The sequence below is a fragment of the Entelurus aequoreus genome, linkage group LG06 (genome assembly GCF_033978785.1).
Source record: "Entelurus aequoreus isolate RoL-2023_Sb linkage group LG06, RoL_Eaeq_v1.1, whole genome shotgun sequence".
In the NCBI taxonomy this organism is placed as follows: domain Eukaryota; kingdom Metazoa; phylum Chordata; class Actinopteri; order Syngnathiformes; family Syngnathidae; genus Entelurus; species Entelurus aequoreus.
The window spans coordinates 81,697,512-81,720,849 of NC_084736.1; the positions used below are offsets into that span (position 1 = coordinate 81,697,512).

Sequence of the window (23,338 nt, forward strand, 5' to 3'; positions counted from 1 at the left end):
GAACAGAACAAGACCGCGACTAACAGTTTGGGGTCAGGAAAAACAAGTCGTTGCAGTCGAATAAAAAGACAACAAAGTCCCAGCAGTAGATGACAATGGAAGGAGAACGAGTGAGGCGTGATCTCGTGTCGCCTCATGAGAGTAAAGATTGTACGCAACTGTGTGGTGCCGCCATGTCACAATCAAACTAAACCTGATAAGAGCATGTTCTGTTGACTCTTGAGCATTCTCAGTACTTATCTGAGACCATGCCAGAGCTTTGATTTCTGAGCTACAGGATGGGGGCAATTTTAAAAAGTTGGGGCCTAATGGGACCAGCAGCTCTTAATCAGAGGTCGGGCGATGATGGATGACATCTATTAGACTCGAAATTGTGATTCTCGCCTGACTTGCCGCACGTTGGAAATGATGAACGATTAGTCATATACTTTTTTTTCCTCGGGTACTAATCTGGGAAATGCAGATAATTGGCCCTCCCCCACAAAGGGCTTGGAAAAATGGCACAGACACAGGTATTGGGTCTCTCGTCTGCGATGATCGCGTCCTATGAACTTTGGGGGGTCCTCGTTTTGAACAGGCAAATGACATTTAACATCATCTCTCCATTGTGTACTATCTTTAAGATGATTTCCTGACCCCTCAAAAATATGGAATAATGTGAATAAGACATGTTTGACATGCTTATTAGAGATGGGTAGGTTGTGAGTTCAAACCCCGGCCGAGTCATACCAAAGACTATAAAAAATGGGACCCACTGCTTGGCACTCAAGGGTTGGAATTGGGGGTTAAATCACCAAAAAATGATTCCCGGGCGCGGCACTGCTGCTGCCCACTGCTCCCCTCACCTCCCAGGGGGTGAACAAGGGGAAGGGTCAAATGCAGAGTACAAATTTCACCAGTACTTTAACTTTAACTTTAAATGAGTGTGTGTATTAGGTCAGGGACAGTGGAAGCCAGTGTATTTGACTGAGTCTAATACACTTCATAATAATTCATCCATTTTCTACCGCTTGTCCCTTTAGGGGTTGCGGGGGAGGGGGGGGAACACTTAGGGGACGGCGTGGCGAAGTTGGGAGAGTGGCCGTGCCAGCGGAACTGAGGGTTACTGGTTCACTCCCCACCTTCTACCATCCTAGTTACGTCCGTCGTGTCCTTGAGCAAGACATTTCACCCTTGCTCCTGATGGGTCCTGGTTCGGGCCTTGCAGTGTGTGAATGTGGAAATAGTGTCGAAGCGCTTTGAGTTCCTTAAAAAAAGGTAGAAAAGCGCTGTACAGGTACAACCCATCCATCCATCCATCCATTTTCTACCGCTTGTCCCTTTTGGGGCGGCGGGGGGTGCCGGAGCCTATCTCAGCTGCATTCGGGCGGAAGGCGGGGTACACCCTGGACAAGTCGCCACCTCATCGCAGCAAGTACAACCCATTTACTTAATAATAATATTAATCAATTTTCTACATGATCAGTACTTTTTGTGGGGACATTTTGGATAAATCGAGGGTAAATAAACACAGGGGTGGGGGGAGTCGATTGAGGAGGAGATTTGGACGAGTGGCAAGGGAAATTACTAGATTTTATTAAATTTTTTTTTTTTTTTTACTTATCCTCACACTTCACCCTTGCTCCTGATGGTGGCTAGGGCCTTGCCATCAGTGTGTGAATGTGTGTGTGAATGGGTGAATGTGGAAATACTTTGAGTTCCTTGAAAAAGGTAGAAAAGCGCCACACAAGTACAACCCATTTACTTAATAATAATATTAATCCATTTTCTAAATAATCAGTTTTGTGGGGAATAGGGCTGCAACTAACGATTAATTTGATAATCGATTAATCCGTCGATTATTACTTCGATTAATCGATTAATAATCGGATAAAAGAGACAAACTACATTTCTATCCTATCCAGTATTTTATTGGGAAAAAACGGCATACTGGCACCATACTTATTTTGATTATTGTTTCTCAGCTGTTTGTAAATGTTGCAGTTTATAAATAAAAAGGTTTAGTTAAAAAAAAAAATCCGTCGATTATTACTTCGATTAATCGATTAATAATCGGATAAAAGAGACAAACTACATTTCTATCCTATCCAGTATTTTATTGGGAAAAAACAGCATACTGGCACCATACTTATTTTGATTATTGTTTCTCAGCTGTTTGTAAATGTTGCAGTTTATAAATAAAAAGGTTTAAAAAAAAAAAAAAAAAAAAAAAGATTAAAAAAAAATAATTAAAAAAATAAATAATCGATGACTAAATTAATCGGCAACTATTTTAATAATCGATTTTAATCGATTTAATCGATTAGTTGTTGCAGCCCTAGTGGGGAAGTGTTCGTACAAAGTGGGGACATTTTGGATAATTTGAGGGTAAAGAAACACAGGGGAGATTTGGACGAGTGGCAAGGGAAATGACTAGATTTAATTTTAATTGTATTTATTTTTTTTTACTTATCCTCACATTTCTGGCCTGGGTACGCACCACGGGAGGTGCGGTGGGCGGGGGCAGACCGGCGGGGAAGGGCGTAAAGGTGTGCTGGTGGGTGTGTTGGTGCTGGTGCATGTGCTGGTGTTGGTGAAACTCAGCCCTCAGGAGCGACACGGGGGCCAGCGGCGAGGCGGGCGGCCCCCGGCCCCGCTCTGAACTCTGAACCAGGAAACGGTTGTTCAGCTCCTGCCTTAGGAGGTCATGCTCTGCAAGAAAGGAGAGCGAGGAAAACAAAACCAAAAAACAAAACCAAAAAAAAAAGGAAAAGAAAAAAGAGGGTTGGGAGAGGGAAAGTGGAAAGGTGGAAACACAAGAAAAAAAAAAAGGCACGGACGCCCAGTCAGTCTTCAACAAGGGTAGAAGAGAAAGAAAATAGTCACCTGGCATTCTCTGTTTCTCCAGCTCATGCTGTGAGGGTTTTCTACGTGGGGACTCATAGGTGGCGGCAAGAGAGTTGCCTGTGACAATGTGCCAATCAGAATCCCCGAATGAGGCTGGCAATACATGATTGGTTGGTTGAATGATATCAACAGACTGGTATCTAAAGACAGGAGAGAACCAAGAGTCATCCCAGCAGAAAACACACACACACACGTGCCTTGCATTAGAATGCAGGTATTTTGGAGGAAAGCATCGTTGCTGGAGACAGCTTCTTTTCTTCTTCTGCTACACACATCGCTTTTGATGTACAACTTCTGAGGATATAGTAACAAGCCACCAATTATAGGCAATAATAAACATTGCTGGTTGCTGGGGAGTCATTAGGTTGCTGATTCAGTGCAGCGTTCTTCAATTCTGCTCGCCTCCAGCTTTGATGTTCGTCCATTTTTGTTAGTTACTGCTCTACTTCCATCCACACTATCACTTTTTAACCAGTAATCTATAAAAGGACTTTTTTAGAAAGATACATCATCTACATGTCTAACATGGAGTGAGAACAACTTACCTTTTTTTCTGGGTGTGTGCGTGTGTTAAGTAGGGGTGTAACGGTACGCGGATCTGTATTGAACCGTTTCGCTACGAGGGTTTCGGTTCGGTTCGGAGGTGTACCGAACGAGTTTCCACACGGACATATTTAGGGCTGCAACTAACGATTAATTTGATAATCGATTAATCTGTCGATTATTACTTCGATTAATCGATTAATAATCGGATAAAAGAGACAAACTACATTTCTATCCTTTCCAGTATTTTATTGGGAAAAAAAACAGCATACTGGCACCATACTTATTTTGATTATTGTTTCTCAGCTGTTTGTACATGTTGCAGTTTATAAATAAAGGTTTATTTAAAAAAGAAAAAAAAAAAAATTAAAAAAAAAAAAAAAAAAAAAAAAAAAGCTTCTGCGCATGCGCATAGCTCCAACGAATCGATAACTAAATTAATCGGCAACTATTTTTGTAATCGATTTTAATCGATTAGTTGTTGCAGCCCTAGACATATTAAAGGTCTACTGAAAGCCACTACTAGCGACCACGCAGTCTGATAGTTTATATATCAATGATGGAATCTTAACATTGCAACACATGCCAATACGGTTAACTTATAAAGTGCAATTTTAAATTTCCCGCTAAACTTCCGGTCGAAAACGCCTTTGGATGATGACGTATGCGCGTCAAGTAGCCAGTGAAACAGAAGTATCGGTACCCCATTGAAAACAATACAAAATAGCTCTGTTTTCATCTCATAATTCCACAGTATTCTGGACATCTGTGTTGGTGAATCTTTTCCAATTTGTTTAATGAACAATGGAGACTGCAAAGAAGAAAGCTGTAGGTGGGAAGCGGTGTATTAGTGGCCGGCTGCAGCAACACAGCCAGGAGGACTTTGAGTTGGATAGAAGACGCGCTATCCGACGTTAGCCACCGACCGCATCGATGAGTCCTTCGTCGTGCCGTCGATCGCTGGAACGCAGGTGAGCACGGGTGGCGATGAGCAGATGAGGGCTGGCGTAGGTGGAGAGCTAATGTTTTTAGCATAGCTCTGTCGAGGTCCCGTAGCTAAGTTAGCTTCAATGGCGTCGTTAGCAACAGCATTGCTAGGCTTCGCCAGGCAGGACAGCATTAACCGTGTGGTTACAGGTCCAGTGTTTGGTTCGGTGTCTCCTGATAGTAGAAGTAATAATAGTATTGTTGATCTTCTGTCTATCCTTCCAGTCAGGGGCATGTTTCTTCTGTTTCTATCCGCAGTTAAGCACGATGCTATCACGTTAGCTCCGTAGCTAAAGTGCTTCGCCGATGTATTGTCGTGGAGATAAAAGTCACTGTGAATGTCCATTTCGCGTTCTCGACTCTCATTTTCAAGAGGATATAGTATCCGAGGTGGTTTAAAATACAAATCCGTGATCTACAATAGAAAAAGGAGAAAGTGTGGAATCCAATGAGCCAGCTTGTACCTAAGTTACGGTCAGAGCGAAAAAAGATACACCCTGGCGTCCTGCACTGCACTCTAGTCCTTCACTCTCACTTTCCTCATCCACAAATCTTTCATCCTGGCTCAAATTAATGGGGTAATCGTCGCTTTCTCGGTCCGAATCTCTCTCGCTGCTGGTGTAAACAATGGGGAAATGTGAGGAGCCTTTCAACCTGTGACGTCACGCTACTTCCGGTACAGGCAAAGCTTTTTTTTATCAGCTAACAAAATTTGCAAACTTTATCGTCGATGTTCTCTACTAAATCTTTTCAGCAAAAATATGGCAATATCGCGAAATGATCAAGTATGACACATAGAATGGATCTGCTATCCCCGTTTAAATAAGAACGTTTCATTTCAGTAGGCCTTTAACAAGCTGCTCCGCTTTGTCTGCCTCTGTCTCTGTCAGTCCTCTACACAGCACCCAGCATTGTCCCACCCACAGAGCGGTAACAGCCAATCAGCAGTGCGTATTCAGAGCGCATGTCGTCAGTGCTTCTGCGGTGGGGTTAGCAGATAGGTGTTTAGCAGGTAATCATCAGGCAGCGGACTCTCCCCAAATTATAATAGTCAACTACTAGTAACATCACTATGAGCCCGTTGACTTTCTAGAAACATAAACTGCAGCTCAGCTCGCTCGCAGTCCTGGCTTGAGGTGAAGGATAATTCGCTTTTAGCGTAACGTTAGCTCATTTTGCGGTGTGTGTGTGTGTTACGGACAGCAAAGCACTGTCTGTCTGTTATTTCACTTTACCTTTTTCTGTGTTGATTGAGCTGTGTTGAAGCAGCAAAAAAGGACATTATGTTAAATGAAGAGTTTCTGTCTCTGATAGTTGATATAATAATGTAAGTGCATCATTAAGCCTACTGAACTCCATGGTGTTCAGGGATGAATAGTCTCTCCTATTGCTATTGTACTATTTTTTCAGCTATAGTTACATTAATCATTAGTAATGCAGCAGCCTAGTTTTGAAACCAGGGTCCCTGCTATCACATGTTGATACAAATATAACATTTACATAATAAATCAACTACAGGCTTCCAAAATGCTGTAATAAATTAAGCATGATGAGTTGACTTGAAACTGTTTAATGTTGCACTTTTTATATGTAGAAGAAAAGTTTTGTTATTGTATTTAATCTGAGCAACAACTTGAGGCAGTTTAATGTTGATTAACGTGGGCAGAATTATTATAGTGTTCCCAATGTTAAAAGGATAAAGCCATTGTTTACACATTTGGTAAATAAATAACCAAAACATTTATATTTTGTTGTTTTCTTACTGTACCGAAAATGAACCGAACCGTGACCTCTAAACCGAGGTACGTACCGAACCGGAATTTTTGTGTACCGTTACACCCCTAGTATTGAATAAATCTGGCTGATACTACTTACTAGAGTTTTATTTTTCATTCGTTTATTTCGGGTTTTGTAAGACTTCTGACTAGAGATGTCCGATAATATCGGGCTGCCGATATTATTGGCCTATAAAAGCTTTAAAATGTAATATCGGAAATGATCGGTATCGGCTCGGAAAGGATCGGTATCGGTTTCAAAAAGTAAAATGTATGACTTTTTAAAACGCTGCTCGAACGTAGGGAGAAGTACAGAGCGCCAATAAACCTTAAATCACATAACATCCACGGCTTTTCACACACACAAGTGAATGCAAAGCATACTTGGTCAACAGCCATACAGGTCACACTGAGGGTGTCCGTATAAACAAGTTTAAAACTGTTGCAAATATGCGCCACACTGTGAACCCACACCAAACAAGAATGACAAACACATTTCGGGAGAACATCCGCACCGTAACACAACATCAACACAACTAGGGATGATGTTTGATAAAAAATTATCGAGTTTGAGCCCATTATCGAATCCTCTTATCGAACCGATTCCTTATCGATTCTCTTATCGAATCCAGATAGGTTGTTGTATATGGAAAAAAAACACAATATTTGGTTTAACAAAAGCTCACTTTTATTTTATAAGAAAAAAATAAAATAAAATAAAAAAATAAATATTGACTGTTATTACCCCCCTAAAAAAATAAAATAAATAAATATTGACTGTTGTTACCCAAAGTATATTGAGTGGGTTTTTTCAGAAAAACAAATATGTAGTAACACAAAAACAACCTGTCTCTGTGATCACTATAGGTGTATAAATAATAATATAGTGGGCACAAAACTGAAAATAATACAGCTCTCCAAAAAGTGCACTTCTGCTGCTATTGGAACATACTAACTACACACACAGGCAGACAGCTAACAAACAATCCAAGACGTCTAATAAAGTTCCAAAGCAGATTAATCCATTTAGGCTCTTTATTGTTGTTGATCTTGCTTTGTCTTTTCCTATCTTTACTTTTGTCTTGCACTGGACTGTTATTTTTATTTTTTTTAACTGAAATACACACAATGACAAATGTATAAGCCATGTGATTAAATTAACATACTCAAATTTAATACACAATATGTCAATATTAGCTTCACACAAATATACAGTACTATCATCAAACAAATACTTCTGAGTGTTGAAACTATTTCGATGGTGGAAATACACGACTGGTAGCCATTTTAAGTCCTCAAATCATCCATTGAAACAGTGCACATAAATCGTTTTTCAATAAACATCTTAGTTTTAAATGTAACCACTTTACACCTTAATATTGAGTTATATAAACAAGTTAAACAGTTTACTTACAGACTTATCTTTTCCAAGGCTTGTAAGAGCTAACACAACTTGTCTACTTCTCAATTGTCCCATGAACTGAACTGACTCGCCAACCCAGAAGTGGCCAGACTAATGACGCATAGTATTTTCATATCGCCCCAAGGTGTCAGTAAGAGTCTACAATCAAATGGGCATAACATTGCCCATTTGGGATTCGTTCCCAGGGATTCGAATAAAGAACCAACTCTTTTTCTTTACCATAGTGGTCTCGATAACGGGTACCGGTTCTCAAAAAGGGATTTGAGTCCGAGGACTCTGTTCTTTTCTTATCGAACCACCGGGAAAACCGGCTTCGAGCATCATCCCTAAACACAACACAACAAATACCCAGAACCCCAGGCAGCACTAACTCTTCCGGGACGCTACAATATACACCCCCCGCCATTCCTTACCTCTCCGCTTGGGCCGGCACGCAAAAGCAGTGCCTTTAAGGTTTATTGTCGCTCTGTACTTTTCCCTACGTCCGGGTACACGGCGGCGTTTTAAAAAGTCATACATCTTACTTTTTGCAACCGATACCGATCATTTCCGTTATTAAATTTTAAAGCATTTATCGGCCGATAATATCGGCAGTCCGATATTATCGGACATCTCTAGCAACCAGTCATCTCAAAATGTGCAGGATTCATCTAAACATGGCAAATGTGAGGTACATTTAAACTTTTCTGTAATCAGTGCAATATTAAAAGTTAAACACATGCATTATCAGAAACATACCAATTCATATCTTCGTATGGGATCAAGGCAGAACTTCCCCGCAAAGTGACAATTATGTGACAAATAATTGTGACTAGTAAACACTAGCAAGGCTGCCACTCCAGTTGTGGTGTCGGGTGGGAGCGTGGAACTGGGAATGTTTGATTACGTCCTCATCTAATTTGCGTAATTGGCTGACACGTGTGAATGTCATCTTTATTAGCAACTAACATGACCGACAAAGTAAATATGTTTACCATAAATTGATATACGTGGACCCCGACTTCAACACGTTGAAAAACTTATTGGGGTGTTACCATTTAGTGGTCAATTGTAGGGAATATGTACTGTACTGTGCAATCTACTAATACAAGTTTCAATCAATCAACCAATCAATGTTTAAAAATACAAATTCTCTTCAGTTGCTTCTTTTTTGGATTTTTTTTTTATGTCACAAGCAAGACAAAGTCACTATCGTTGTGAAGAGGATCCGGTAGCCATGGCTGAAGTGCTGGCTGTCCAGAGTCGGGACCCGGGGTGGACCGCTCGCCTGTGCATCGGTTGGGGACATCTTTGCGCTGCTGACCCGTCTCCACTCGAGATGGTCTCCTGCTGGCCCCACTATGGACTGGACTCTCACTATTATGTTAGATCCACTATGGACTGGACTCTCACTATTATGTTAGATCCACTATGGACTGGACTCTCACTATTATGTTAGATCCACTATGGACTGGATTCTCACAATATTATGTTAGATCCACTATGGACTGGACTCTCACACTATTATGTTAGATCCACTATGGACTGGACTTTCACAATATTATGTTAGATCCACTATGGACTGGACTCTCACTCTTATGTTAGATCCACTATGGACTGGACTCTCACACTATTATGTTAGATCCACTATGGACTGGACTCTCACACTATTATGTTAGATCCACTATGGACTGGACTCTCACTATTATGTTAGATCCACTATGGACTGGACTCTCACTATTATGTTAGATCCACTATGGACTGGATTCTCACAATATTATGTTAGATCCATTATGGACTGGACTCTCACTATTATGTTAGATCCACTATGGACTGGACTCTCACTATTATGTTAGAGCCACTATGGACTGGACTCTCACTATTATGTTAGATCCACTATGGACTGGATTCTCACAATATTATGTTAGATCCATTATGGACTGGACTCTCACTATTATGTTAGATCCACTATGGACTGGACTCTCACTATTATGTTAGATCCACTATGGACTGGACTCTCACTATTATGTTAGATCCACTATGGACTGGACTCTCACTATTATGTTAGATCCACTATGGACTGGACTCTCACTATTATGTTAGATCCACTATGGACTGGACTCTCACTATTATGTTAGATCCACTATGGACCGGACTCTCACATTATTATGTTAGATCCACTATGGACTGGACTCTCACACTATTATGTTAGATCCACTATGGACTGGACTCTCACTATTATGTTAGATCCACTATGGACTGGACTCTCATACTATTATGTTAGATCCACTATGGACTGGATTCTCACTATTATGTTAAAACCACTATGGACTGGACTCTCACACTATTATGTTAGATCCACTATGGACTGGACTTTCACAATATTATGCTAGACCCACTCGACGTCCATTGCATCCGGTCTCCCCTGGGGGGGGGGGGGGGGGGGGGGGGGGGGTTTAACCCACATCTGCGGTCCTCTCCAAGGTTTCTCATAGTCATTCACATTGACATCCCACTGGGTTGTAAGTTTTTCCTTGCCCTTTTGTGGGCTCTGAACAGAGGATGTCGTTGTGGCTTGTGCAGCCCTTTGAGACACTTGTGATTTAGGGCTATATAAATAAACATTGATTGACATTGATTGAAGACTGAACTCTCGCTAAATATAGCCAAGTTGGCAACTTATTCAGTTCAGTGCATAGGAAGCGTGTTAAAGCAGGGTAACAATCGGAACTGAAACGACAGGCTGTATTCGCAGACAGTACAATTTGTATGTGTTTATGAGCAAAAGGTAGTGCGAAATTAGTTCATAGCAGCCCAAATGTATCTGTGGCATCACCACAAATAGTTACATTTTGGTAAACACTGCACTAGTGCAAACAATAAAGTGATACTAGTAATAATGCGAGTGGGCAACTCTGAAACTACACTTTTGTCTGTGTGGGTGTTGGCAGCATTACCTGGGTAGGGGGTACCCCCAGGGTGCCCCGGGACCACTAAGCTGTTGGTAGGTAAGGTCGGCGGTGGAGGCAGAGTCGCCGGGGTTGCAAACATGGCCGAATGGCGATGTGCCGGGCTCCGTAGGGAGGAATAGTGCGAGGTAGAGAGGTTGGCTATGGACAGAGGCAAGGCGGGGGCTGAGGATGGCAGCCCGCTGAGTGGGTGGTGTGGAGATGGTCCCAGGTGGTGTTTAGGAAGAAGTGGACTGCTTCGGTGGCTGAAGACAAAAGGTAAAAAAATAGGACGATTACTCAACTGTACATTTTTTAGTTAGTTTCGTATTAGTTTAGTCTTTATTTGAAGGGACAATGCACAGAAACATTAAGCTTAAAGACAGATCTGTTCTGTACCAGACTATAGCTAAATAGCTCATTCCCATCTACAGTCCCTGGCTACCTAAATTAAAGGCATACAAAAATCATGCAATAAAATCATACTATAGCTAGTAATCAAATTAAGAAAATTCATAACATGCCCTTTTATTGACACATACTTAAGATACAGTACAACCACACCTCATTTACATCATCACACAAGGACAATACATGCTTTTGTTCACATCTGTCATCATTTGTAAAAACAACCATGATTTTAACACACACACCTCACAATTTACAAGAAAAATGCTCTAATGGATAAATATAATACACATGAAGTTGATGTGTCAATCATAGTGGCCACCTTATTGGCCGTGTGAGCAGCTTTGATTGCTCCAAAGCCACTTTTTAACTTCAACTGGTCGTTCCATTCCTTTATGGCTTTTGATTGTGCAAAATATGTTTGGGGCGACTTGTCCAGGGTGTACCCCGCCTTCCGCCCGATTGTAGTTGAGATAGGCTCCAGCACCCCTGTGACCCCGAAGGGAATAAGCGGTAGAAAATGGATGGATGGATGTATGTTTTACATCTGGGTACGCTACGCTGCCCCCTGGTGGAGGCTCGTGTGTTTCTAGTTGTCACAGCAGGTGTAAACTGGACAAAGTGCTTAAGTGGCGCTGGTGCAGTGGTATTTAGGATTCGACGGGCCATTCGTATTGATGCTAATCTTTGGAATGTTAGCTAAATTTAACAATCTATATTTTTGGAGAACTAAACAGTGATGGTGGTGTCGTGGTTTTCGCTCAAGGATTTTGAGTAGAGATGTCCGATAATATGGGACTGCCGATATCGGCCAATAAATGCTTTAAAATGTAATATCGGAAATGATCGGTATCGGTTTCAAAATTATCGGTATCGCTTTCAAAAAGTAAAATGTATGATTTTTTAAAACGCCGTCGTGTACACGGACGTAGGGAGAAGTACAGAGCGCCAATAAACCTTAAAGGCACTGCCTTTGCGTGCCGGCCCAGTCACATAATATCTACGGCTTTTCACACACACAAGTGAATGCAAGGCATACTTGGTCAACATCCATACAGGTCACACTGAGGGTAGCCGTATAAACAACTTTAAAGGCCTACTGAAAGCCACTACTAGCGACCACGCAGTCTGATAGTTTATATATCAATGATGAAATCTTAACATTGCAACACATGCCAATACGGCCGGGTTAACTTATAAATTGACATTTTAAATTTCCCGCTAAACTTCCGGTTCGAAACGCCTCTGAGGATGACGTATGTGCGTGACGTCAATCATTGAAACGGAAGTATTCGGACACCATTGAAGCCAATACGAAATAGCTCTGTTTTCATGTCATTATTCCACAGTATTCTGGACATCTGTGTTGGCGAATCTGTTGCAATTTGTTCATTGCATTATGGAGAAAGAAGCTGAGCAAGCAAAGAAGAAAGTTGTCGGTGCGAAGTGTCTATTTTGCGAGGGAAGTCAGCAACAACACGTACACAGCCGGCGCTTCTTTGTTTACATTCCCGAAAGATGCAGTCAAGATCGAAGAACTCGGACAACAGAGACTCTTACCAGGAGGACTTTGATTTGGATACACAGTTGCGATACCGTGAGTACACAGCTGCGCTTCCAAACATTTGATCGCTTGCTATAACTAGCTCGAGCTAGTAGCTAGGAGCTAGCATTAGGATTAATTTGTGGCATATTAAATATAAGCCTGGTTGTGTTGTGGCTAATAGAGTATATATATGTCTTGTGTTTATTTACTGTTGTAGTCATTCCCAGCTGGATATCAAGTCCCACCCGCGCGCTTCCAAACATTTGATTGCTTACCCGTACGTGCGTGTCATGTACGTAACTTTGATTAAATATATAAGCTTTATGAACCTTGGGTTAGGTGAACGGTTGTTTGGGCTGAGTGAGTGTGTGTGTTGTGCAGGTGTTTGAATTGTATTGGCGGGTTATATATACGGGATCCCGTCCATATTACCCGCTCGAGCTATAACTAGCTCGAGCTAGTAGCTAGCTGCTAGCATAACAAACACCTAGGTGTTTTTATGCGGGATTAATTTGTGGCATATTAAATATAAGCCTGGTTGTGTTGTGGCTAATAGAGTATATATATGTCTTGTGTTTATTTACTGTTGTAGTCATTCCCAGCTGAATATCAGGTCCCACCCGCCTCTCACAGCATCTTCCACTCCCCACTAGTCCTTCACTTGCACTTTCCTCATCCACAAATCTTTCATCCTCGCTCAAATTAATGGGGAAATTGTCGCTTTCTCGGTCCGAATCTCTCTCACTTCTGGCGGCCATCATTGTAAACAATAGGGAACTTTGCGTATATGTTCAACTGACTACGTCACGCTACTTCCGGTAGGGGCAATCCTTTTTTTTATCAGATACCAAAAGTTGCGAACTTTATCGTCGTTGTTCTATACTAAATCCTTTCAGCAAAAATATGGCAATATCGCGAAATGATCAAGTATGACACATAGAATAGATCTGCTATCCCCGTTTAAATAAAAAAAAATTCATTTCAGTAGGCCTTTAACACTGTTACAAATATGCGCCATACACATTTTACTTTTTGAAACCGATACCGATAATTTTGAAACCGATAATTTACGATATTACATTTTAAAGCATTTATCGGCCGATAATATCGGCAGTCCGATATTATCGGACATCTCTAGTTGGGGCGGTATAGCTCAGTTGGAGCAACATGAGGGTTCCAGGTTCGATCCCCGCTTCCGCCATCCTAGTCACTGCTGTTGTGTCCTTGGGCAAGACACTTTACCCACCTCCTTGTAATTTATTATTGCCATATTTTTTTGACTGATAAATCCCATGTGTTCAATTGGACAGCCCTGGTATGTACTGTACGCCTTCATCCTGGAAATGTGTTCAGTGCAGCAGATTTAACCCTCGGCTCTGACACTGTAAGAATGATCGGCCTCTTTCGGAGGTGAGGGAAGAATCTGGAGGGAAATGGTTAAATGGAAAACAGTAAATCTTACAAGGGTGGCGGGAAATCAATTTCTGCATGAAGAGAGTCACTGCCGCGTTGTGAACGATTTTACAGTGTTTGTCACATTGACTGAATTAAATCCGATTGGAAACGGTTACGGCTCATCACGTTACTCTTAGCACTCACATAGATTGTGGCTGCTTCTGGTCTGTATTCCACTAATCTACGTTCTCGTGTTCAGCTTTATTCATGTTGACTTTGGACTAGCGACTGCACAAGATCAAGGCCGCGGAACAGAGACACGCTGCAGGCTTACACACAAACATGCAGCCAAAAAAATATACGCCACACATACACCCCCCCCAACCCAACGCCCTCAACGCAAATACCATAGGGGTGATGAAAGGATGTTCAGGGCCTGAGAGCTGCGGCCTACCACCATGACCCCGCACTCCCTTCCCTCTGTTGCTAGATATCTGGAGATGTACGTTGTAATATGTATATGTGCTTTGCTATGGAGGTTTTTTTCCCACTCCAGACTGGGCCCCCTTAGGAGCTTTCTATCTATCTATCTATCTATCTATCTATCTATCTATCTATCTATCTATCTATCTATCTATCTATCTATCTATCTATCTATCTATCTATCCAGTGTTTCCCACACATTCATTTATTTTTTGTGGCCCGCCACAAAAGAATTAAGGCCGCCACAAAAATTTTTTTTTTTTATTTTTATTTAAAAAAAATAAATATTATTATTATTATTATTTAAAAAAAAATTTTTTTTTAAATTATTATTATTATTATTATTATTATTATTTTATTATTTTTTGGTCCTGTCCAGCTTCTCAGGCAAATCATATAGTTGATGTAGATGCCCATATCGGCTGTTCAGATTTACTTTACAAAAGAGAAGTGTAGGATCAAGATTTTTGGAGCTCTTTGTTCAGTGGATCAGATGTTTGATGAAGCTTTGTGTCTATCTACCACCACTACTGTTTTCTGTTTATTTGTTACTGACTGTGGCAGGACACCTCTGCCTCTGTTTCACTTTATGTTGCTGGTAAATAATATGGTTGTAGTAGTAAGCTAAAGTGAAATGATTTAGTATGCACTAATTAAAGGGGCAGAGCTTTAAGAGACATTTTAGCTTTTATATTTTTATAAGATATATTTTTTGTAAGAGCCACAATTAATAAATATATTTCAGTGAATAACTTATTGTTCAAATCTGTATATAAATATGTACATAAAGTGTTGTAATTATATTGTAAAATGGATGGATGGATGGACGTTTAAAACAAAACTGTTATTATTAATTAGTAAGTATACATTTTTTTAGCCTTTTTAGAGAAAATCATATCATTGTAGTAAATTATGCAAATTACTCTATGATGTCATGGTGACCACGCCCATAGCCACGCCCCCACCGCCACAGGTATCTTGGCAGTTTATGGGAAACACTGCTATCTATTTATGACCAATCTGCACCTGAGTAACAACCTACCTGAGATCGTGTAGGCCGTACTGCAGCGGGTGGTGCACCTGGTGGCTGATGACGGGCCGGGCGTGGTGCTGAGGGGGCGAATGAACACAGGCGTCTTGCAGCGAGTGCAGGTGAGGAGGGAAGAGGTGGGGCGGTGTCCTCAGCAGGGAAGGGGAAGGGACAGGGGGCGGAGCTTGTAGCTCTCTCTTGACGCCGAGAGGAGGCGGGGTCGGGAGGAAAGATCGAGGAGGCTGCGGGGGCGCCGCTGCAGCAGCGGGGGCTGGGGAGCCCGTCGGCGCCGAGGCTGGGGTGGGGCTGGGCAGCGGAGGCGCAAATGGCACCTCGCTCTTGTTCCGCTCTTGGCTGCGGTGGAGCACGGACACTTTGGCTGAACCAGCAGTCTTAGACTCGGGATTCTCATTCGCTTGCACACCTGAGGAGACAGAGAGCGCCAGTGTGAGGAAAACATTCATCAAATATTGGTGCAGCTCTGCATTATTTGGGCTCGCAATGTCAATAACGTGTTTGATTGCAACATATATCATTCATTTAAACTGTTCTCATAAAATTGCCATTGTGTAGTTTGTAGGGATGATGTTCGAAAACCGGTTCTCCCGATTGTTCGATAAGAAAATAACAGATTCCATGGATTCAAATCCCTTTTTGAGAAATGGTTCCCGTTATCGAAGCCACTATAGTAAAGAAAAAGATTTGGTTCTAAAATAGCTCAAATAGCAGCACTTACCAGTGAGCTGCCTCTATTTTTTAAATTTTATTTATTTACTAGCAAGCTGGTCTAGCTTTGCCCGACATTTTTAATTCTAAGAGAGACAAAACTCAAATAGAATTTGAAAATCCAAGAAAATATATTAAAGACTTGGTCTTCACTTGTGAAAATAAATTCATGACTTTTTTTTACTTTGCTTCTTATACCTTTCAGAAAGACAATTTTAGAGAAAAAATACAACCCTAAAAATGATTTTAGGATTTTTAATGACATATACCTTTTTACCTTTTAAATTCCTTCCTCTTCTTTCTTGACAATTTAAATCAATGTTGAAGTAAATTATTTTTTTTTCCATTGTAAAGAATAATATATACATTTTAATTTAATTCTTCATTTTAGCTTCTGTTTTTTCGACGAAGAATATTTGTGAAATATTTCTTCAAAGTTATTATGATTAAAATTCAAAAAAACTATTCTGGCAAATCTAGAACATCTGTAGAATCCAATTTAAATCTTATTTCAAAGTCTTTTGAATTTCTTTTAAAATTTTTGTTCTGGAAAATCTAGAAGAAATAATGATTTGTCTTTGTTAGAAATATAGCTTGGTCCAACTTGTTATATATTCTAACAAAGTGTAGATTGGATTTTAACCTATTTAAAACATGTCATCAAAATTCTGAAATTAATCTTAATCTGGAAAAATTACTAATGATGTTCCATAAATTCTTTTTTAAATTTTTTCAAAAAGATTCGAATTAGCTAGTTTTTCTCTTCTTTTTTTGGGTTGAATTTTGAATTTTAAAGAGTCGAAATTGAAGATAAAAAATGTTTCAAAATTTAATTGTCATTTTTTTCTTGTTTTCTCCTCTTTTAAAACGTTCAGTTAAGTGTAAATTTCATTATTTATTAATAATAACATAGAGTTAAAGGTAAATTGAGCAAATTGGGTATTTCTGGCAATTTATTTAAGTGTGTATCAAACTGGTAGCCCTTCGCATTAATCACTACCCAAGAAGTAGCTCTTGCTTTCAAAAAGGTTGGTGACCCCTGCTCTAAGGGTTCTTGGGGCACTAGGAGGTTAACCCCTTTACTACTGCCCCAGGTGGTCCTTGGCAAAGGCCTAGTACCTGACTACCCCCTAGCCATGGATACGGTGAAGACCTCAACGGCGGAGCAGGCGGAAGACGGTAGATTTAAGAACTACCACAAAGGGTCCCTAGTCGTCTTGGACTCCGTGCCACTGGACCCTGACCCGATTCTGTCAAGGATCGTGGGGAGACTGTCTGTGCACCAGTCTCCCCACGTTAAACAAAGTCACGCACAGGCATCCTCCATAAAGGGATACACCCCTACCAGGAGGATCGTCATACTCGTTCGAGTGACCGCAGATGATATATATATACAGTATATGTATGTGTATATATGTATATACATTTTGTGCGTCGGTGTCTTGACATAATATGTATACCTGCTTTAGGAGCACTTGCATACAGAAGAGAGGAGCTACACTTCCATGTTTAGATAGCAGTTTCACGCATTAATAAGACAAAATGTGGATTGTTACGATCTAGCTTTGATTGCCAAAGATGTTGGGACTTGGGTGATATTTTTTCTACCTAAATATATGTTTCTGATATTCTGTACTTTACATGTTGTAACAAGTTAATGGCATTCATATCTTTGCATGACAATGTTTTAACTTTATACTTACTAATAAAATATAATATTCAGCCTGTTAAACGTTCTGTAAGTGCGGACTATCAATCAGGACAGGTTATCTAAGAATATACCATAGCGATGGTTATATTGTGTACTGAACTGTAATTGCCCCATTTGGACTGCAGAGGGCAGTGCATGCCTGCAGTATTAAACCTAGTCTCAGTGGTCGCGAAGACGAAGAGATTGCTCAAAGACAATCTTGATGTTCGAAACCGGTTCTCCCGATTGTTCGATAAGAAAAGAACCGATTCCATGAATTCGAATCCCTTTTTTGAGAAACGGCTCCCGTTATCGAAGCCACTATAGTAAAGAAAAAGATTCTGTTCTTTATTCGAATCCCTGTGAACGAATCCCGCGTCACAGGAAATGCCCCGTGGCACGTCACAGGAAATGACGTAGCTCAGTCATTCGGCGGCAGATACAGAAGCAGCAACAACAATGGACCGGGAAAAAAAACACTCCAAGGCATGGCTTCACTTTACTAAGAAATACGAGGAGGAAACGGCTATCTGCAATTATTGCCAGCGGTACAACAAACATGTTGAAACATGTTCAGGCCGTAACTTATCCTGAAGGTTAGAGAAAGGTGTCGTGGAGAAGCAGCGACAGACATGACGAAGCACGCCCCTCTTCCTCTGCTTCAACCTGCAGTCCCAGTGATAGTGCCGGTGAGTAATTAACGTTAACTGTTGCCGGTTCATTTCCATATCTGCTCACTTGTAGCCTTTAGGCTAAAATAACGTTACCTCTTATGTCAACCAGGACTGCAGTAATGTTAGCTAGACTAACGTTACCTAAGCCAGGGGTCACCAACCTTTTTGAAACCAAGAGCTACTTCTTGGGTACTGATTAATGCGAAGGGCTACCAGTTTGATACACACTTAAATAAATTGCCAGAAATAGCCAATTTGCTCAATTTACCTTTAACTCTATGTTATTATTAATAATTCATGATATTTATCTTTGTGGAAACACTGATCATCTTAATGATTTCTCACAATAAATATATATAGAAACAGATAAATATCAATATGCAACACTTTATTTTTATATTTTCTCTAAGTGCACATTTTTCAAATTGAACATTTTCAAATGATCACTTCTAAGACAGAAATCACAATATCCCATTTTGACTAGCTAGCCACTAACATTTTTGAACAAATCATGAATTACTTTGCACCATGTTTGTACAAATAATAATTCATGTAAAATACAAAAGTCAACTCTCAAATTTTTAAATAAATTATGTCACACTTTGAACTGGACACCAAATCTGTGATCTGTTTCTTTGTCAGTTAGTGAAGACCAAGTCTTTCAAATATTTTCTTGGATTTTCAAATTCTATTTGAGTTTTGTCTCTCTTAGAATTAAAAATTTCGAGCAAAGCGAGACCAGCTTGCTAGTAAATAAATACAATTAAAAAATTGAGGCAGCTCACTGGTAAGTGCTGCTATTTGAGCTATTTTTAGAACTGGCCAGCAGGCTACTCATCTGGTCCTTACAGGCTACCTGGTGCCCGCGGGCACCGTGTTGGTGACCCCTGACCTAAGCATAGTCGGTGGCTAAGGGTAACGTTAACGTTAGCCTTTTTTGTATGTGTCTGATAACGTTAACGGTATCTCGTAGCCTACACCACTACAGAGTTTGCAGGTCTGTCTAAGAAATAATACAAATGAATGCAGGATTTTCCCTGCATGTATTTTTCTTAGGTGGCCCAATTAAAGGGGCACTAATAGTCAATATTTATGTAATTTTTTTCTTAAAAAATATAAGTGAAGGCTGCCAAAAGTGAGTTTTTGTTAAACCAAGTATTGCGTGTGTTTTTTCCCCATATACAACAACCTATCTGGATTCGGTAAGAGAATCGATAAGGAATCGGTTCAATAAGAGGATTCGATAATGGACTCAAATCGATAATTTCTTAACAAACATCCTCCCTAGTACCGTAATTTCCGGACTATAAGCCGCTACTTTCCCCCCTCGTTCTGGTCCCTGCGGCTTATACAAGGGTGCGGCTTATTTACGGCCTGTTCTTCTCCGACACCGACGAAGAGGATTTGGGTGGTTTTAGTACGCAGGAGGAAGACGATGACACAATGATTAAAGACTGACTTTTCATATACCGGTAGGCTGCTTATTTTGATAACGTACAGGCGAGCACTTTGTATTACTTTGCACCGTTGTATTATTTGTACTCTGCACGAATGCTGTTCGCCATGTCAAAGATGTGGAAGTTTGATTGAATGATTGAAAGATTTATTGTTAATAAATGGGACGCTTTGCGTTCCCAAACAGTCATCTCTGTCCCGACAATCCCCTCCGTGGTAGCAGGAACCCCTATATACTACGGCAGGGGTCACCAACCTTTTTGAAACCAAGGGCTACTTCTTGGGTACTGATTAATGCGAAGGGCTACCAGTTTGATACACACTTAAATAAATTGCCAGAAATAGCCAATTTGCTCAATTTACCTTTAACTCTATGTTATTATTAATAATTTATGATATTTACACTTAATTGAACGGTTTAAAAGAGGAGAAAACACGAAAAAAAATGACAATTAAATTTTGAAACATAGTTTATCTTCAATTTCGACTCTTTAAAATTCAAAATTCAACCGAAAAAAAGAAGAGAAAAACTTAAAAAAAGAATTTATGGAACATCATAAGTAATTTTTCCTGATTAAAATTAATTTTAAAATTTTGATGACATGTTTTAAATAGGTTAAAATCCAATCTACACTTTGTTAGAATATATAACAAATTGGACCAAGCTATATTTCTAACAAAGACAGATCATTATTTCTTCTAGATTTTCCAGAACAAATATTTTAAAATAAATTCAAAAGACTTTGAAATAAGATTTAAATTTGATTGTAAAGATTTTCTAGATTTGCCAGAATATTTTTTTTGAATTTTAATCATAGTAAGTTTGAAGAAATATTTCACAAATATTCTTCGTCGAAAAAACCGAAGCTAAAATGAAGAATTAAATTAAAATGTATTTATTATTCTTTACAATAAAAAATAAATAAATACTTGAACATTGATTTAAATTGTCAGGAAAGAAAAGGAAGGAATTTAAAAGGTAAAAAGGTATATGGTATATATATATTTTTAAGGTTGTATTTTTTCTCTAAAATTGTCTTCCTGAAAGTTATAAGAAGCAAAGTAAAAAAAATTAATGAATTTATTTAAACAAGGGAAGACCAAGTCTTTAAAATATTTTCTTGGATTTTCAAATTCTATTTGAGTTTTGTCTCTCTTAGAATTAAAAATGTCGGGCAAAGCGAGACCAGCTTGCTAGTAAATAAATACAATTTAAAAAATAGATGCAGCTCACTGGTAAGTGCTGCTATTTGAGCTATTTTTAGAACAGGCCGGCGGGCTACTCATCTAGTCCTTAAGGGCTACCTGGCGTTGGTGACCCCTGTACTACGGTAATTACACATCAAAACCCTGCGGCTTATAGTCGGGTGCGGCTTATATATGGAGCAATCTGTATTTTCCCCTAAATTTAGCTGGTGCGGCTTATAGTCAGGTGCGGCTTATAGTCCGGAAATTACGGTAGTTTGAAATATCCAAGAGATTATTCATCTCAGACGTCAAGGTTTTTCTTAGTTTGAGACAGAAACCCTTCATTCAAAAAGTGAACATAGGTTTGAACTGCGTCTTTGCAGGAGATGCCACGAACAAAACATTGCACACTTTGCTGATGCCCTAATATCTCCTTCCAAACCTGCCTCCCGTATCCCCTCCTTCAGGTTTTGTTCAGTGTTTAATCAGGTCATTTTCATGCTTGACTATAATCGCATGATCCAATTTCTCCTCGCGATCCAGTCAGTATGAATAAATCACAACTAATTAAAGTTAAATGTCGGGGCCCTATTCGGGGCTTTGCTGTGCACATAATATGGCATGAAATAATTATGTTCCAATTGTGCGGTGAGGACATATACGACCCGTTATCTTGGCCTCTCTTGTCCCCGTTCCTTCCTACGTGATCCGTCTGAAGGTTTTGAAAACGGCAGCTGTATTCCAAGATCCACGGTGTCTTCACTTTTCTATGGCCTATTAAAGAATCAATGAGCCTTTGCAATCAGTACTTCAGCCAATTTTCGTCCTTAAATTGCCATAATTGAAAGTTGTAATTATCTGCCATTTAAGCGTGGGAAGTGGCAGAAAATACCATGTCTCTACACCTTTCACTTATTAATAATAAGCCCTTACAAATCGTAATGACGTACATTTGGCAGTCTTAACAGGAAAGCAAAAGGAGTTTGATGAGATGCTACCGTCTGAAATGAGCTCTAATGGTGGAAGTTATTTTCGGCTCAATCAAATCCATATAAAAAATTACAAAAAGGAAAGAAAAGAGAAGACAAGGGAAAAACATTTGACACTCTGATTGGCTCGTCAGGCAACAATTAACACAGTCAAGTGTCAAATGCAACATCCTAAACAAAGATCCAGTCCCTATTAACAGCCTCCTTTCAAGGTTCCTAAAAACCGATGAACAGAATAGTACTACTAAACAATCAATTCCTGGTTCCTACACCCACAATTTTGGGGTGCGGTCAATGGATTAAACTGTCGAGCTCTGCTAAATAAAGTGAACGACGGACAATACGCAAAAAAAGCCCACAAAAGGTCCTCGGTCAAAATGTTGTGGGGTAATTTGAATGGGGGGGATGTCGCCATGGCAACATGCTCCTCCAGACACAATGCGAGGCGAGCAATAGACAAGAAAAAGAAAAGCATCTGTGATAGAAGTGCTGCGAAGCCACAGTCAGAGCTGGAATATCCTAATGATGATTCTAATGGGCTCTAAGGAGGGATCTTCCATGACCGACATGGCCCTCGTTAAAATCACTCCGAAAGTTAAGGCACGAATCATGTTCCGATTCATGTCCATCCATCTCCATACGCACATACAACAATGAAGACGTACGTGAAAAGACCGAAGGGATGGATTACATTCAATACAAACACCTGGCAAAATGCGGTTTATTTTATAGCAGATTTAAAGGCCTACTGAAATGAGATGTTCTTATTTAAACGGGGATAGCGGATCCATTCTATGTGTCATACTTGATCATTTCGCGATATTGCCATATTTTTGCTGAAAGGATTTAGTAGAGAACAACGACGATAAAGTTCGCAACTTTTGGTCGCTGATAAAAAAAAAAGCCTCGCCTGTACCGGAAGTAGCGTGACGTCACAGGTTGAAAGGCTCCTCACATTTCATCCATTGTTTACACCAACAGCGAGAGAGATTCGGACAGAGAAAGCGACGATTACCCAGTTAATTTGAGCCAGGATGAAAGATTCGTGGATGAGGAACGTGAGAGTGAAGGACTAGAGTGCAGTGCAGGACGTATCTTTTTTTGCTCTGACCCAACTGCGCCCAAGACCCAGGTTGGGTCTTGGGCGCAGTTGGGTGTTCCAACAGGACAATGATCCCAAACTAGGGATGTCCGATGCTTTTAAATGCTTTAA

At 40.1% G+C, this 23,338-nt stretch overlaps 1 protein-coding gene across 5 annotated transcripts in view; it reads right to left on the reverse strand.

Moving 5' to 3' along the window:
* Positions 1–23,338, reverse strand: part of fbrsl1 (fibrosin-like 1) — a 178,000-nt gene that overhangs the window by 40,275 nt on the left and 114,387 nt on the right. For 3 of the 5 annotated variants that reach the window (XM_062051651.1, XM_062051650.1, XM_062051648.1), the window contains exons 3-5: positions 15,416–15,827; positions 10,551–10,807; positions 2,459–2,691 (exon numbers count right to left, since the gene is read on the reverse strand). In XM_062051651.1, the coding sequence (XP_061907635.1) occupies positions 2,459–2,691; positions 10,551–10,644 (327 nt within the window). In that variant the 5' untranslated portion in view covers positions 10,645–10,807; positions 15,416–15,827. Of the gene's footprint in view, positions 1–2,458; positions 2,692–2,865; positions 3,027–10,550; positions 10,808–15,415; positions 15,828–23,338 lie in introns of those variants that run through there. The other 2 variants (XM_062051649.1, XM_062051652.1) reach the window with 2 other exon arrangements.